Source organism: Vitis vinifera, chromosome 7, assembly GCF_030704535.1.
Source record: "Vitis vinifera cultivar Pinot Noir 40024 chromosome 7, ASM3070453v1".
Taxonomy (NCBI): Eukaryota; Viridiplantae; Streptophyta; class Magnoliopsida; order Vitales; family Vitaceae; genus Vitis; species Vitis vinifera.
In genome coordinates, this window is record NC_081811.1 from 19,303,607 (window position 1) to 19,317,318 (window position 13,712).

The 13,712-nt window shown below is 32.5% G+C and overlaps 1 protein-coding gene across 1 annotated transcript; it reads left to right on the forward strand.

Annotated features, from left to right (window-relative positions):
- Nucleotides 1-1,397: 1,397 nt before the first annotated feature.
- LOC132254075 (chloroplast envelope quinone oxidoreductase homolog) lies at nucleotides 1,398-8,996 on the forward strand. The gene is made up of 4 exons (XM_059738222.1): nucleotides 1,398-1,879; nucleotides 3,393-3,534; nucleotides 6,839-6,930; nucleotides 8,118-8,996. The coding sequence occupies exons 1-4, from the start codon at nucleotides 1,814-1,816 to the stop codon at nucleotides 8,805-8,807; spliced, it is 990 nt and encodes a 329-aa protein (XP_059594205.1). The 5' UTR covers nucleotides 1,398-1,813; the 3' UTR covers nucleotides 8,808-8,996.
- Nucleotides 8,997-13,712: the final 4,716 nt, after the last annotated feature.

Here is a 13,712-nt window from a genome sequence, read left to right on the forward strand (position 1 = left end):
TTTTAATTGAGTGAGGGTTTCACTATCCTTGAAGTTTCAACCAAGATTCCAATACCTTTACACTTGGATTTTGACTTCAATGAGCTATTGCACAATCCCTTCAAGTCTTTACTAACTTGAAGCTTGTCACTTTCACAAAAACACTCAAAGTATTGAAACCTCTCAACTTAGTTCAACGAAGACAAAGTACATATTGAAAACTCTTAACTTAGTTCAACGAAGACTCAAATGTTAGGAAGAATAATAAGGGTACACTCAAGAATATGCAAGTGAGAATTTCATGCACTAAGAAAAGAACGAGAGCTTTTAGGTGAAGAGCAAATAATTAAATAATTGAATGCATGTGTTCTCATGCTCATGAATGAAGTGGAATTGTCAATTTATAGGTTTTTAGCCCTGAGAGCCAAAATGCTAAAAAGTAGTCTCGATCGATCGAGCTTGGGGTCGATTGGTTGACTAGCCATTGGACAATAAATGCATGACGGGTGACCGTTGGACTTTGATTGAGCCTCAACTAGACATCAATTGGGAGGACTCACTCATTGATTAGGAATGCATAGTTACTTGAAGAGAAAGAAACTTTTTTTTTTCATCTTTCAACCAGGAAGGCATAACCGGTCAATTGATACACTAATAGGTTGAGCTAGTTGACCAGTCTCTTGACTAATTCACCTATTTTGACTTGAAAATCTATTTTTTTTTCTATTCTTTTCATTTCTAACACTTATGTAAGGTATTTAGGTCAATGAATATGTCAAACTTGAAACGATTTACCTAAGGTTCATATGTTAAAACTTGGGTTTTAATCGAAATTTAACTTCAATGTATATGCTGAGTTTTTAAAGATGCATGAAAAGATATAAAAATCCTAAATGCACCCATATGCATTCATCATAAATGCATTTCCTAAGGTTAAAAGGTTTTTTATATGTCTCGATCTTACATCCATTAAGTCATTTGATGAAATTCTTGAATATCCTTTTGAATTTTCAAATTAAAACTTGAAATTTTTTTAGTTAAAAAATAATTAACAACTTGATCATAGTTTGTTATCATAAAAACATGATTAAGAGAACTGACCTAATAATTCATAATAAGAATAATAATAAAAGAAAAAAAATAAAGAAAAGACAAAATAAAAAAATGATAAAGTAGGGATATCTTTGACTTTAAGATAAAAAAGCGTGATGATATATTTTACCTTTTGTATTTTTGAGGCATTTTAAAGATTTATTAAAATAGATGATCCTTTATGGTTCTTATTACATTCAACGCAACTGATATGGTAATTCTCCCAAAACAAATCTCTATTTTTATTTTTTTTTATTTAAAAAATTCTAATTTAAAACAGAAAAAAAAAAAAAAAAACCCAAACAAACAAAACCAACACTTAATTTGTTTTTTTCCTCAAAACTTTTTCTTTGAAGCCAAACATAAGCTTGGGTTTTGGATGGATTAGGACGAGTGCATTGTGATTAACGGATAAAAGCATCAAATTTATGGAAATCTCCGTTTACCTAACCCATGAAAATATGAAGTTAATGGAAATCAGTTGCCATATTTGAAGGATTTATTTCCAAATATTTTATGAAATTTGAAAAGTACGACTCACCAACCGTGGATATTCCCCCCAAATCACGTGCAAACCCCACTCAAAATGACGGAGGCTTCTCCATGTATGGCAGTTTGTGGAAGCGTATCCTCCACATCGCAATACGCTCGCTAATCACGTTGCCCACAACACTCTGATTGCTTCTTTCACCGTCTCTTTGTTGTTCATCTTCCTTCACGCTCTCTCTTTTTCTTTCTAGATATGGCTGCCAAGCTCATGCGCGCGGTTTGGTATAGTGGCTATGGCGGCGGAGCTGCTGGGCTGGAGGTACTTTTTTAAAACGTCTTGAGTTTTGCTTCTTTTTAGTGGGTTTTCGATTTTCTTTGTGATTGAATCAATTGGGTTTGCTTTTGAGTTACACTAGATTCATATCCTTCTCTCAATCCAAATAATAGTGTTGGATTTATCTTTAAGAGTTCTTTTATTATTGTTGAGGACTGTGAGGTGGGTTTGATTTTCTTTGTGATTGAATCAATTAGGTTTATTATGTTTTTTATTTTATTTTATTTTATTTTTTATTATAGCTCTAGCGATTTTTTTCTTCCTACTTGTTTCAAGTACCAAAAAAAAGGGTTTTGCTTTTGATTTTTTTTTTTGGTTCCTCAAGAAATTCTCAGTTTTGTGGGTTTCCATTTTTTCTCTACATTTTTATTTCTCTGGTGATGATTTGTATTCCATAGCATTTCTGTTTGATTCCATTTACTTTTTCATGGTATTTAGTGATTTTGTATTCCCACTTGTTTCATGTGAAAAAGGGGGAATTGTTGGGTTTGAATGATGACCCCTTTTTTATATCATTTTCTAATTTTATACAAGGGAATCATATAAGAAGCAACAAAGTCACTGTGTTCGTTTGGCATTCTCTGATTGACTGTCTCTAATCCCAAGATACACACTACTTTGGAGAATGGATTTGTGTTGAGTAAGAATCTTCATTGGAGTTTTTAAAGAATGCTGCCTTATCTTTTGACATAAGACAATCTGAGGGCCATTTTGCAATCAGTTGTTAGAATCAATTGGTCTTCAAATCATTAGAAGAGGCCTTTGTTGAGAGGTGTGGAAAATTTGGAAGCAGAGTAGAAGAAGAGTTTTCAGAGAATAGGAATTGGCACTGTGGAAATCAAATGTGGTTCTCCTTGGGTGTTTATCATTGTGGATTTCATGCTCTAACCTCTCAAAAATTTCCTAATTGCTGTTCTCATGCTTGTTTAGGCCAATTTTGGCATTAAAACTTGGGAACTTTCAGGCAATTGTAGGGACCTGATGCATTCATGCTCGTGACGCCTTTTGTTTGCAGTTGGGACTTGAAATAATGGTTTCAAAAGGTCAAAATTATAGCTTTTAGTTTTGATTTTAAGAAAATGGAACTGATTTGACTACCTTTAGCATCAAATGTTATCTGAAAAACAACTCACAAATTCAAAGGTGCAAATTAGTTTTTGGTGGATCAGAATTGAAGCTTTAGAAGGAAGGCTTAAGCAAGTGCTTTTCATGCATTTGGACAAAATAAGAGGTAACACTTGATCTAGCTGTTGTGAAGGGCTGGATTAAGAAATTTGAGGATACTTCTAGTGTAAATTTTATAACTCGGGTTTTCATATTTTAGTAAAGATAGCAAGCTCACAAACTCTCTGAACAATGAAGACACTAGTGAAAATTTAGAATATGACAATTTTTTTCTGGAAGGGTACAGGAAAAATATGGAACTTGAACTCATAAACCTGCCAAAAGATTTCTCAAGCTGCCTTTGGAGCTAATACTTATATTTCTATGAGTGCAGCATGTTGAGGTTCCAGTTCCAGCTCCTGCTAAAGATGAGGTTTTGCTGAAATTGGAAGCAGCAAGCCTAAATCCAATAAATTGGAAAATGCAGAAAGGCATGCTGCGTCCTCTTTTTCCTCGCAAATTCCCTCACATACCAGGTAATCAACTGTTGGCTATGGTTTATATTTGAATTTCCTTTTTACTTTTATTTTCTTTCTATTGATTTTCTTTTTATTAATCCTCTTGACTCTTTTTGACATGTGTTATATTATGCCTCAACTGTATGAGTTATCATGTAATTGTGTTGAATTTTTAAGCTCTTTTTCTTCATAATGAGGAAAATTCTGTAAATCATGGATATCCTTTTTGTAAATCATGGAAAATTCTCTTTTTCAGCATAGTTTCCAGTGTCTTTAACATGATTTATATCCTTATTGTTTTCTTTTCCAAGTCATCTTCAATCCTATTCTTGCATCATCTGTATTTCAACATTCTCTTCTTCGTCATCCTATGTGACTCCAACCCTAGTTGTGAATCTTAGAGTGCTGCTACCATGCAAGTAGCAGAAAGAGTGGAATCACTTTTTAATTTGAGTTTCTAGGGGACTGTCTCCAATAACCTGGATAAGGTTCTAGTCCCTTTACTATTTGTGAATTGGAAACAATAGTATGCAATGGGAAGGTATTAGGCACTCTACATCTTCCCATATAAGATAATTTATACTCATAGCCTAATATATCATGGAGGGTTTACTTAGTTAAATTAAATCAGAGCATAATTAAGCATATTCACATCGCATGAAATTGCTTGTAAATCATGGATTCCTGGTAATCAAGAGAAGTAATTTTGGTAACTAGGAATTTTTTCTAGTGAACAGAGCCTTCCAAAATTATTTAGGAAAACACCCAAGAATTCAATGATGCGGTCTGAGGAAGTGATTTCCTTTTCCAGGTTGTTATAGTAGAATAGGGCATGGGATCTTAACAGCAAAAATTAGATTACGGAGACCATGGCAACCAAATTTGAATTAAAAGTTCTTAAAGCAAAGAGCAGGTTTCTTCCATTATTGGATTTACTATAAGTTTCCCTGAAAACAGAAGAATTCTCTGTTTTAGACACAGAAAAACTCAAAATAAGTTTTTAGTTGTTGGGAACCCACATAAATTATTTTCTTTTAATATGTGAAGAAAAAGAAAAAATAAGACTGAACTATAACACCCAGAACTAGCTTCACTAGCATTACAAATTTTAACCTTTCCAATGCAATCATGCAGCTACTTAAAACAGCTATTGTGCACAAAGAACCACTAGATCAAAGTAAAACATGAGTTTTCAAGGATTTAGATGTGTCAAATAAATCAATTCAAACAAAAAGTGTTCAATTCCAAGTTTAGCAAGTTTTAGGGTTGAAATGATGCAGGACAATCCTTGAAGTAGCTGTGTACAATAAAATAATGGGGATTGAGGGCTTCTGCTTTAGGGGTTTATGGAGGAAAAGGTGGAATTTGAGTCTATTGGTTGAGTAAGGATTAGAATGATGATGGTTTTATGTGATCTGTGGCTGGAATTATAGGGAAATACTTCCTGTAAATTCTGGAAAGAAAGCTATTCTTATCAATGTGAAACATAAAATATAAATATATAAATAAACTTCTCAGTGGATTGTACTTATTTAGTAATGACTCTCCATTAATTCCTCCTGAATGTGGCTCTAAGAAGACCATAATGTGACATTTCCACAAGATCATTCAAGTTGAAATTTTCATCATAAGACTTATTTGCCAATCTAATTGCAACTATTAGAAGACATGTTGTAATGCATTAAAGACATGGGAAAACAGTGTGATCAGCTGGCTGAGCTTCTGTTATCATTAGAGAGTAGATATTATGTGGATTTCAAATACAAATCATGCTTTGTAAAGTCAGTTGGATGAGTCTTTATTAGGACAATCTTAGATTATTGAAGCATGGTTGTGGCAACTGTAAGGCACAACCTTTTGGGGGAGATCATTTCCTGGAGATGGATTTGGACTTTCAGGACCTTCTTTCTATTATAGGGTTTTGATTATCTTTATGGACAGTGTAGAATTAGAGTTCTATGTTTCATTTATATTTTATGTTAGATGTTTTTACATTCTCTTTGTTATGTGGAACTATTATTTTAAGCCGTTTCTACGTTCTCCTTGTTTTGATAGATCCAGAGCCATGCGTTTACGTTCTCGTCATTTTTATGTGTTCAGAGCTATGTGGAATTATTAGCTATGGACTATCAGTCATGTGTTTTGATCTCTATGTGTGTTATAAAATCCATGCACAAAATCAAACCAATAAGACTTAATTTAGTTGTTACTGTTTAATCTATATTTGGTATCTCATTTTAGTACAAACTCTTCTAGATTTTGATACATTTAGTTAATATCTCTTGCGGCATTTCAATATGCATAGGACTATATTGCTCAGGATTTAGAATTAACTGTCTATTTAGGCATAAGCCTTCTGAACCATAACAGGTTAAAACATGCATTTTCTTCACTTATCACACAATGTCTATTGAGGGGTAAATTTTTGTGATCTATTATTTAAATTGTTTTAATTCTATAAATGCAACCATGTTTCTTTGGTTATTTGTTCGTATTCAGTAATTCTTTAATCATGTTCTTATTTCATTTTATTTTTTTGTTGTAAATAAACCATGTTTCTTGATTTAACAGTATCTAGTTGAGGCATTTCTGTATTTAATCCTTGTATAAACTAATAAAAAGTTTTATGTAAGAAATATTTATATGTTCTTTTACCTTTCTTATTGGATAATCTAACATTTTGATTTTATAAAATAAAAATCATCAGTCTTATTCCTTATACCTTGGACCTTGCCTCTTACCTTACTGGAAGCAAAACTTGCATAATGCTTCAAAGGCATATATCTTGGAGCCTGTGCCATACCTTACTTGAAGCAAAACTTGTAGCAGAATGCTCTCACCTTTGAAACTACTGTTTTATGTAATGTTTTATGGGCATTACATCTTGCCTTTGTGGCTAACTAAATTTGCATGCACCTTTTTAAAAATGTGCTCCTGTCCTTTTTCTTATTAGTCAAAGATAGAAAATTTTGGATGACTGGATATGCAGTTATATTTGAGAATCCCCCCATGGGTAACTTTAAAGTATCCACAGTGATAGAGATGAGAATTGGGAAAGGGACAAATAGGGGCTTTTTCTGAAGTTGGTTGCATGGGATATTATCAGTGTACATGTATACTGTCCAGATCAGAGAATAATCAGTGGGAAAGCAATTGGGGGAGGGGGGGTGGGTTTTGTTCAAGTGTTAAAGGAAACCCTTAGACAGCCTAATTGATATCAGTTTCATCTGACACTTTGTTTAATCACCTCATACCTATTAGCTGTTTAGTTTTTAGCAATTTATGTTGTGATTCTAACTTACTCTCTTCCTTGTTGGAGCAGTTACTGATGTGGCTGGAGAGGTGGTGGAGGTTGGATCTGGAGTCAAAGATTTCAAAGTTGGTGACAAAGTTGTTTCCATACTTAGCCAATTTGTAAGTAACAGCCTGATTTTAAGGTTCTGTTCAACTCTATATGATCTCATGTTGGTTGATATCTGCATTATTATAATGAGAAATTTGCAATATGATCAATCACTTTTGTTTCTAGCCATCTATGAGATATACCATAGATTTGTGTATCTTGGTTCTGGTCCATGCAGATACTAGCATAAAAATATTTTAAGTAATCTGGACATTCCAAAATGCCCTTGATTCTTTTTTCTGGGTTAAAAGAAAATGATACTTAATCTATTGCCAACATGTGGTAATTCATCAATTGGCAGGCATACTCAATAATTCTTTTTTTAATTATTAGATAGAAAGGGAAAATTTATCACTAAAGGATATGAGAGAGGATATTCTCTCAAAATGAGAGAAGTATTTTCTGAATTGTGTGTCAATTGCCATGAAAAACAAAACACCAGGATTAGGAAAATTATCCTACCCAATGGTGGAAGGACATATCTAATGAATTGGCTATATTGTTTATGGCAAAACTATACACCTTTTCTTGCCGCTTTTGGCATTGGTATACAGTTCAATAATGAGGTCTAGTCAAAACGTAAACATTAATGATAAAGGTTCTTAGAAGGCACCGGTTGTCTTTTTTCTCCAAAGAATCAACTTTCCCTCAAAAGTAGAGTAGAATGCGGATATATCTTTACCTCTCTCTCTCTGCATCCAAAGAAAGGGAAGTTGCCCTTCCTCTACCACTATCTCAATTGGCTGGCTTAGATAAAGCAAATAAGAACCAAGTCCTCTGATCTCCATTTTATTGAATCCTGTAACTTCAAACGAAAAATCAGTGTTTCATTTTATTAGGCAAAATGAAAGCACTTCTAGGCACAAGTCAGAACCCCGGTGGTTTGATTCTTCACAATTACGTAAATCATTTATTCATTTCTTCTACAAGTAGGGAACACACAGAATCGGTAGGAGTCACTATAGACAAAAATCAAGCATAGACTAAGGAAAAAAATTATCAAAGGGCAGGATGAAGTCGGATAAGAAACTTGTTAAAATAATGAGGTTAACACAAGTTGAAGTAGATATCCACCCACAACTTAAGAATAGCATTAGACCATCCCTGCTCTCCAGAGTGAGAAAACAAGATTTGCATAAATATAAAAGGACGTATACTTTTTGTTTACTAATCTTGAAGCTCTGGGTATTGATGACAGAGCGGAGGTGGACTAGCAGAGTTTGCCGTGGCTAAAGAGAACTTGACAGTCTCAAGGCCTGCTGAAGTGTCAGCAGCTGAAGGCGCAGGCTTGCCCATTGCAGGTCTTACAGCTCACCAGGCTCTCACCCAGGTGGTAGGCATCAACCTTGATGGAAGTGGCCCAGAGAAAAACATCCTAATCACAGCTGCCTCAGGTGGGGTCGGTCACTATGCTGTTCAACTTGCAAAGCTGGGAAACACACATGTTACAGCCACTTGTGGAGCGCGAAACATTGATTTAGTCAAGAGCTTAGGGGCTGATGAGGTTCTGGACTACAAGACCCCAGATGGTGCAGCCCTCAAGAGCCCATCTGGTCGGACATTTGACTTTGTGATCCACTGTGCAACAGGCATTCCCTGGTCCACCTTCGAGCCTAACTTAAGCACAAATGGGAAGGTAATAGATATCACTCCTACCGCCAGTACGATGCTGACTTTTGCTCTGAAGAAACTCACTTTCTCTAAGAAGCAGCTGGTGCCCTTGGTTGTATCTCCCAAGAAGGAGAACCTGGAGTGTCTTGTTGGGTTGGTGAAGGAAGGGAAGCTTAAGACAGTGATCGACTCGAAACATCCCCTGAGCAAGGCTGAAGATGCTTGGGCCAAGAGCATCGATGGCCATGCTACTGGGAAGATCATCGTCGAGCCTTAAGCATGATTATATCAACTCTAATATGCCTAATGAAAAAGGTGTGATGTAGCATGCGAGGGTTAGGTAATAATTATTTGCATTAGAACAAGGTATTTGATGATGTTTGTTTCTGCCTCACGCTTAGCAGACTGGTTATTGTAAATGTGTGCATCTTTTATTCATATTTGTAAGTTGTATAAGCTTTTGTCATGGGTTTCATTTTTCCTTTCTTTTTCTTTCCCTTGTTTTATACTGTGGGATGCTGCTTTTGCTAATAAGGTTCTTCCATGGATATATTTTCGAGAATAACTTTAGGAATGAGAAAGAAAATGAATATTTTGTTTTCATTCTGTTTTTCTTAAATAGGAATGAGTATGGTGATTTTGATTTTTGTGTTTCTACTTGTTTAGGAATGTAAATTTGGAATAATTATTTATTTTTCATTTCAATATAAGGTAAAAATAAAAATGAGAACGGAAAAAGAAATAAATTGAAAATAATACTCAATATATAGTTTACAATAATTTTTAATTTTTAATTTTTATTTACAACATTTTTTGAGACTTTTTTTTTCCTAATAGTAAAAGTTGTGTGGACTCATATTTTTCATCTGCGTTCTCATTTGAATGAGGAGACTTATTTTTTGTTAATTTTTGAAATATTGATTATTTTTTTAATAAAAAAACTTGGAGTTGCCACTTATTTTTATTTTATTTTTAAAAAAAAGAACCTGTAAGACTGCTTATTTTGGAAAAGATACGTCTACAAAAACCAAGTTTGAATTCGGGGATCAGATTACTTATCGGGAAGGTGCGTTAGTGAGCCGTAACACTCCTTTAAGTTTGTATATCTATGATCTCTACTAGACGAATTAAGGAAATTGTGACAATTAATTAATTAATCATGAATATTAAGATTAAAGGAATAAAACAATATACACAAAGATGATGATAAAATTTAATCACAAGAATGTACAAAATAAATGACAAGAGTATTATGCAAAATGATTTATTGAAATAATAATAAAAAAAGATATTTAAAAAAAATAATTTTCAAGAAATTTCAAAGGATTTTATTAAAGAAATTTGAATTAATGATTTCAATTTGTTTATTTTAAAAAAAAAGTCAATTTATTTCAACAAACGACTTGATTCAATTTTAATTGCATTCAATTTTCAAGAAAGTTATTTACACTTATTTTATCAAAAGAATTTAATACAAAATTTCAAATGGGTGATAAAAATGATTTTTACTTGCTTTTACTAAAAAATAATGAATTTTTACAACTTTATTTTAAAAAAAGTATTTCGATTTATTTTCATTTACGAAAAGTGATTTATACAAATTATTTAAAAAATATAACTTTATTTGCAAAAGAATTTTTAATTAAAAAAAAAAGACTTTTATAGCTTTATTTACAAAAATGTTAAAATTCAATCCAATTTTATTAAGAAAATGATTTCTACAACTTTAATTTGAAAAAAAAATAACTCTCATCCTATTTTCATTAAAAAAAATTATTTAAATACTTTATTTTTAAAAATTACTTGTAATCCCATTTTAATTAAGGAAATTATTTTTATTTAAAAAAAATATTTTTTTGGACAATTTTATTAAAAATTAATTTTTGGGACAACTTTATTTACAAAATTTTTTTTGGACAATTATTATTAAAAACAAATATTTTTTAAAAATTTTATTTAAAACAATTTTCTAAATTTTCTTATAAACACATTTCTGAATTTTTATTAAGAAAACTTACTTTTATTAAAAAGAATATTTTCTAAACTATTATTTTATTAAAACATGTTTACCAAATTTTTCGTCTTATTCAAACAAAATTTATGGTTTGTTCGATTTCGAATTCTGTACATAATGAGTAAATATATACAAACAATATTTACAAAAACTAATAAAAATAAAACCAAATACTAGTGAGAAATAAAACGTGTACCCAAACAAGCTTACAACAAGCTTAATGTTTTCTTATTGCTTTTTGAGTCTCACTTTCTTCCATGAAATTCCATGTTTCACGTGTCATAAATCCATATTCAGCCAATATAATTGCAAAAAACAAAAATAGTCTAAATGTAAATATAAAAAAAATGTACAAAATCCAAAACAAATATTCAAGCTCAAATTCAAGCTTCAAATTAGTACAATAAATTTCACCAATAAAAATGGACCTAAATTGATTAATAAAACCCCATAGAAATGTCCCATATGCCATATACCTAGTCCAAAATCTCCAAATTAATTACCAAAATACAAGCACATTTAATTAAGCCCAAATATGTCAAAACAAAATAAATCCAATTAGGCCTAAATTTAATATGTTATAATCCAAGCCTAATTTAATACACAAATCCAAATCCAAAATCCAATTATCACTACATCCAAATAAAACATAAATTAACAAACCCATATTAGAGACCCGAATCAAAATACAAGGTTTAAAATATACCCAACCTATCCAAACTTAACCCAAATCTTACAAACAACATCCCAATAAAGTAAATGCAAACCCAAAAATAGTAGAAATTAGCCCAAACAAACAATCTCAATAATCAATAATAAATTATTGTAAAAATTAACTAGAAATAATAAAATAAAAATAAAAAAAGAAATAAACTTACCTAAATTGGAAGAAAATGGTGAAATGTGAGATGGGTGGAGGGGAGATTGCTAGAGTGGCGTCGCCGGTTGGTGGTGGACAACTTAAAAAAGGAAAAATAAAATAAAATAAAAAAATGGGGGGAAAAGGAAAGGGGGCCGGTGGTCTTGGGAATGGGGTGGTATGGGAAGAAGAGAAAAATGGAGAGTGGGTAGAGTAGGTGAAGTAAAAAAGAAAAGAAAAAAAGAAGAATTAAAATAATAAAAAATAAAATAAAATAAAATAAAATAATAAAAAATAAAATACAAAATAAAATTGTTAGCCCAATGGTTCTCATAATCGTGTTTTAATGATAACAAACCATGGTTAAGTTACTAATTGGTTTGAATTATAAAGAATTTCAGGTGTTAATTTGGAAATTCATCAAATGACCCAATAGATGCACGATCAAGATAATTGAAAGACCTTTAATTATAGGAAACATATGTAAGATGAATGCATAGGTGCACTTAGGATTTTTATATCTTTTCATGTATCTTTAAAAACTCGGTTTATGCATTAAAGTAACATTTCCATCTAAATCCGAGTTCTGTCAAATGAACTTTAGGCAAAACATTTCAAAATTGATATATTAATTTACCTAAAGACTTTGCCTAAGTGTTAGAAACAAAAAGACCAGAAAAAGATGGGTTTTCGGGCAGAAAATGGTGAACCGATCGAGGTTGGCCAACCGGCTAGGGTTTCAGTCGACCGATTACTTCTTCCCGATCGAGAAATGTAAAAAACCTTATATCTCTTCCATTAGCCTTTCATTCTCGATCAAGGGATATGCCTTCTCGGTCGAGGTTCGGTTGAGGGTAATAGTCACCTACCAAGCATTAAATGTTCCAATGGCTAGTGAATCGGTCGACCCCTAGCTCGACCAGTTGAGACTGTTTTTTGGCATTTTGGCTCCCAAGGTTAGAAACCTATAAATTGAGAGCTCCACTTCATTTATGAAGAAAATAACACCTGCATTTATTTGTTTACCTACTTGTTCTTGCCTTAAAAGCTCATTCTTTTCTTGGTGCATTAAATCTCCATTTGCATATTCTTTAGTGCACCTTTATGATTCATCCTAACATTGAGTTGTATTTGAGCCATTGTTGAGTTAGGTTGACAGATTTAAACTTATTATTTGAGTGTTAAAACCTTCAAGTGAGTAGAGACTTAAAGAGATTGTGTAAGAGCCCATCGAAGCCGAAATCCAAGAGTAAAAGTGATTAGAAGCTTGGTTGAAGCTTCAAGTATAGTGGAATCCTCACTCGGTTAGGAGCTTGAGGAGAGTGGATGCAGGCAAGAAAGTGTCGAACCACTATAAAATCTAAGTTTGCTTTCTCTAACCTTATCTCTTTATATTTGTGCTTCTTGTGCTTAAATTTATTGTGTTTGAAAAAGAATTTTTTAAACTCCAATTCATCATCCCCTCTTGGGTGTTTTCTTTATTAAGATTAACCTTTACTTTCTCAAAAATAAAATAGTAAAAATTAAGATTTAAACGATATAAATGGGCCAAAAAAAAAATGTAATCAAGTTTGAAATCTAAGGATAAAATTAGGCTCAAAATCAATATAAAAATAAAATTGGGACAAATTTTGGGGTTTAAAAATATGCTCTTCTTCGGTAGAGTTTACAAATAAAGTAAGTGTATATGCAAACAAAATGAAGTGGGCTTTACTAAAGAACAAGAAAGACCACCAAATTTGTCCCTTTATGACATAGACTCTTTCAAACTAAAATAAGAATAAAAAGACTCTAAAACCCTACAAAAAGAGCAAGAATGAAAACTCCTAAGGTACCTCTAAAGTTACATTATGGATCTAGACTCCCTTAGAAAAGTCTCCAAAAGTGACTCAAAAATCGATGTCGAAGTCGAGTAGCAGTTGAATCACCAAGGAACATAGAAATGAAAAATATATAGAAGGAAAACTACATGTGCAATATACAAGAGCATGTAGTGAGGGGCACCAATGATACAATCAAAACATATGCTATAAGTTCAAAAAACTATATCACACACAATGGGTGAGGAAAGACTCTGGAAAGCTATGACTTTGAAAGCCTGAAATGCGACTCTGAATGCCAAGATTGAGATGAATGACTCTAAACACCTAAACTATCTGAATGCCTAACTGTGAGCAATGACTTTAAATGCCAAATTGAGAAAGGTGGCTCTGAACGCCTAAGCTGATAAATATGGCTTTGAACGGCCTAATATGAGGAAGTGGCTCTAAACCCCTAAGCTAATGAAGTGGCTCTGAACGCTTAAGTGA

Coding starts and splice junctions, on each gene's coding strand:
- LOC132254075 (XM_059738222.1), top strand. CDS start 1,814: ATGGCTGCCAAGCTCATGCGCGCGGTTTGGTATAGTGGCTATGGCGGC. Junction 1,880..3,392: donor GCGGAGCTGCTGGGCTGGAG/GTACTTTTTTAA, acceptor CTATGAGTGCAG/CATGTTGAGGTTCCAGTTCC. Junction 3,535..6,838: donor CAAATTCCCTCACATACCAG/GTAATCAACTGT, acceptor TTGTTGGAGCAG/TTACTGATGTGGCTGGAGAG.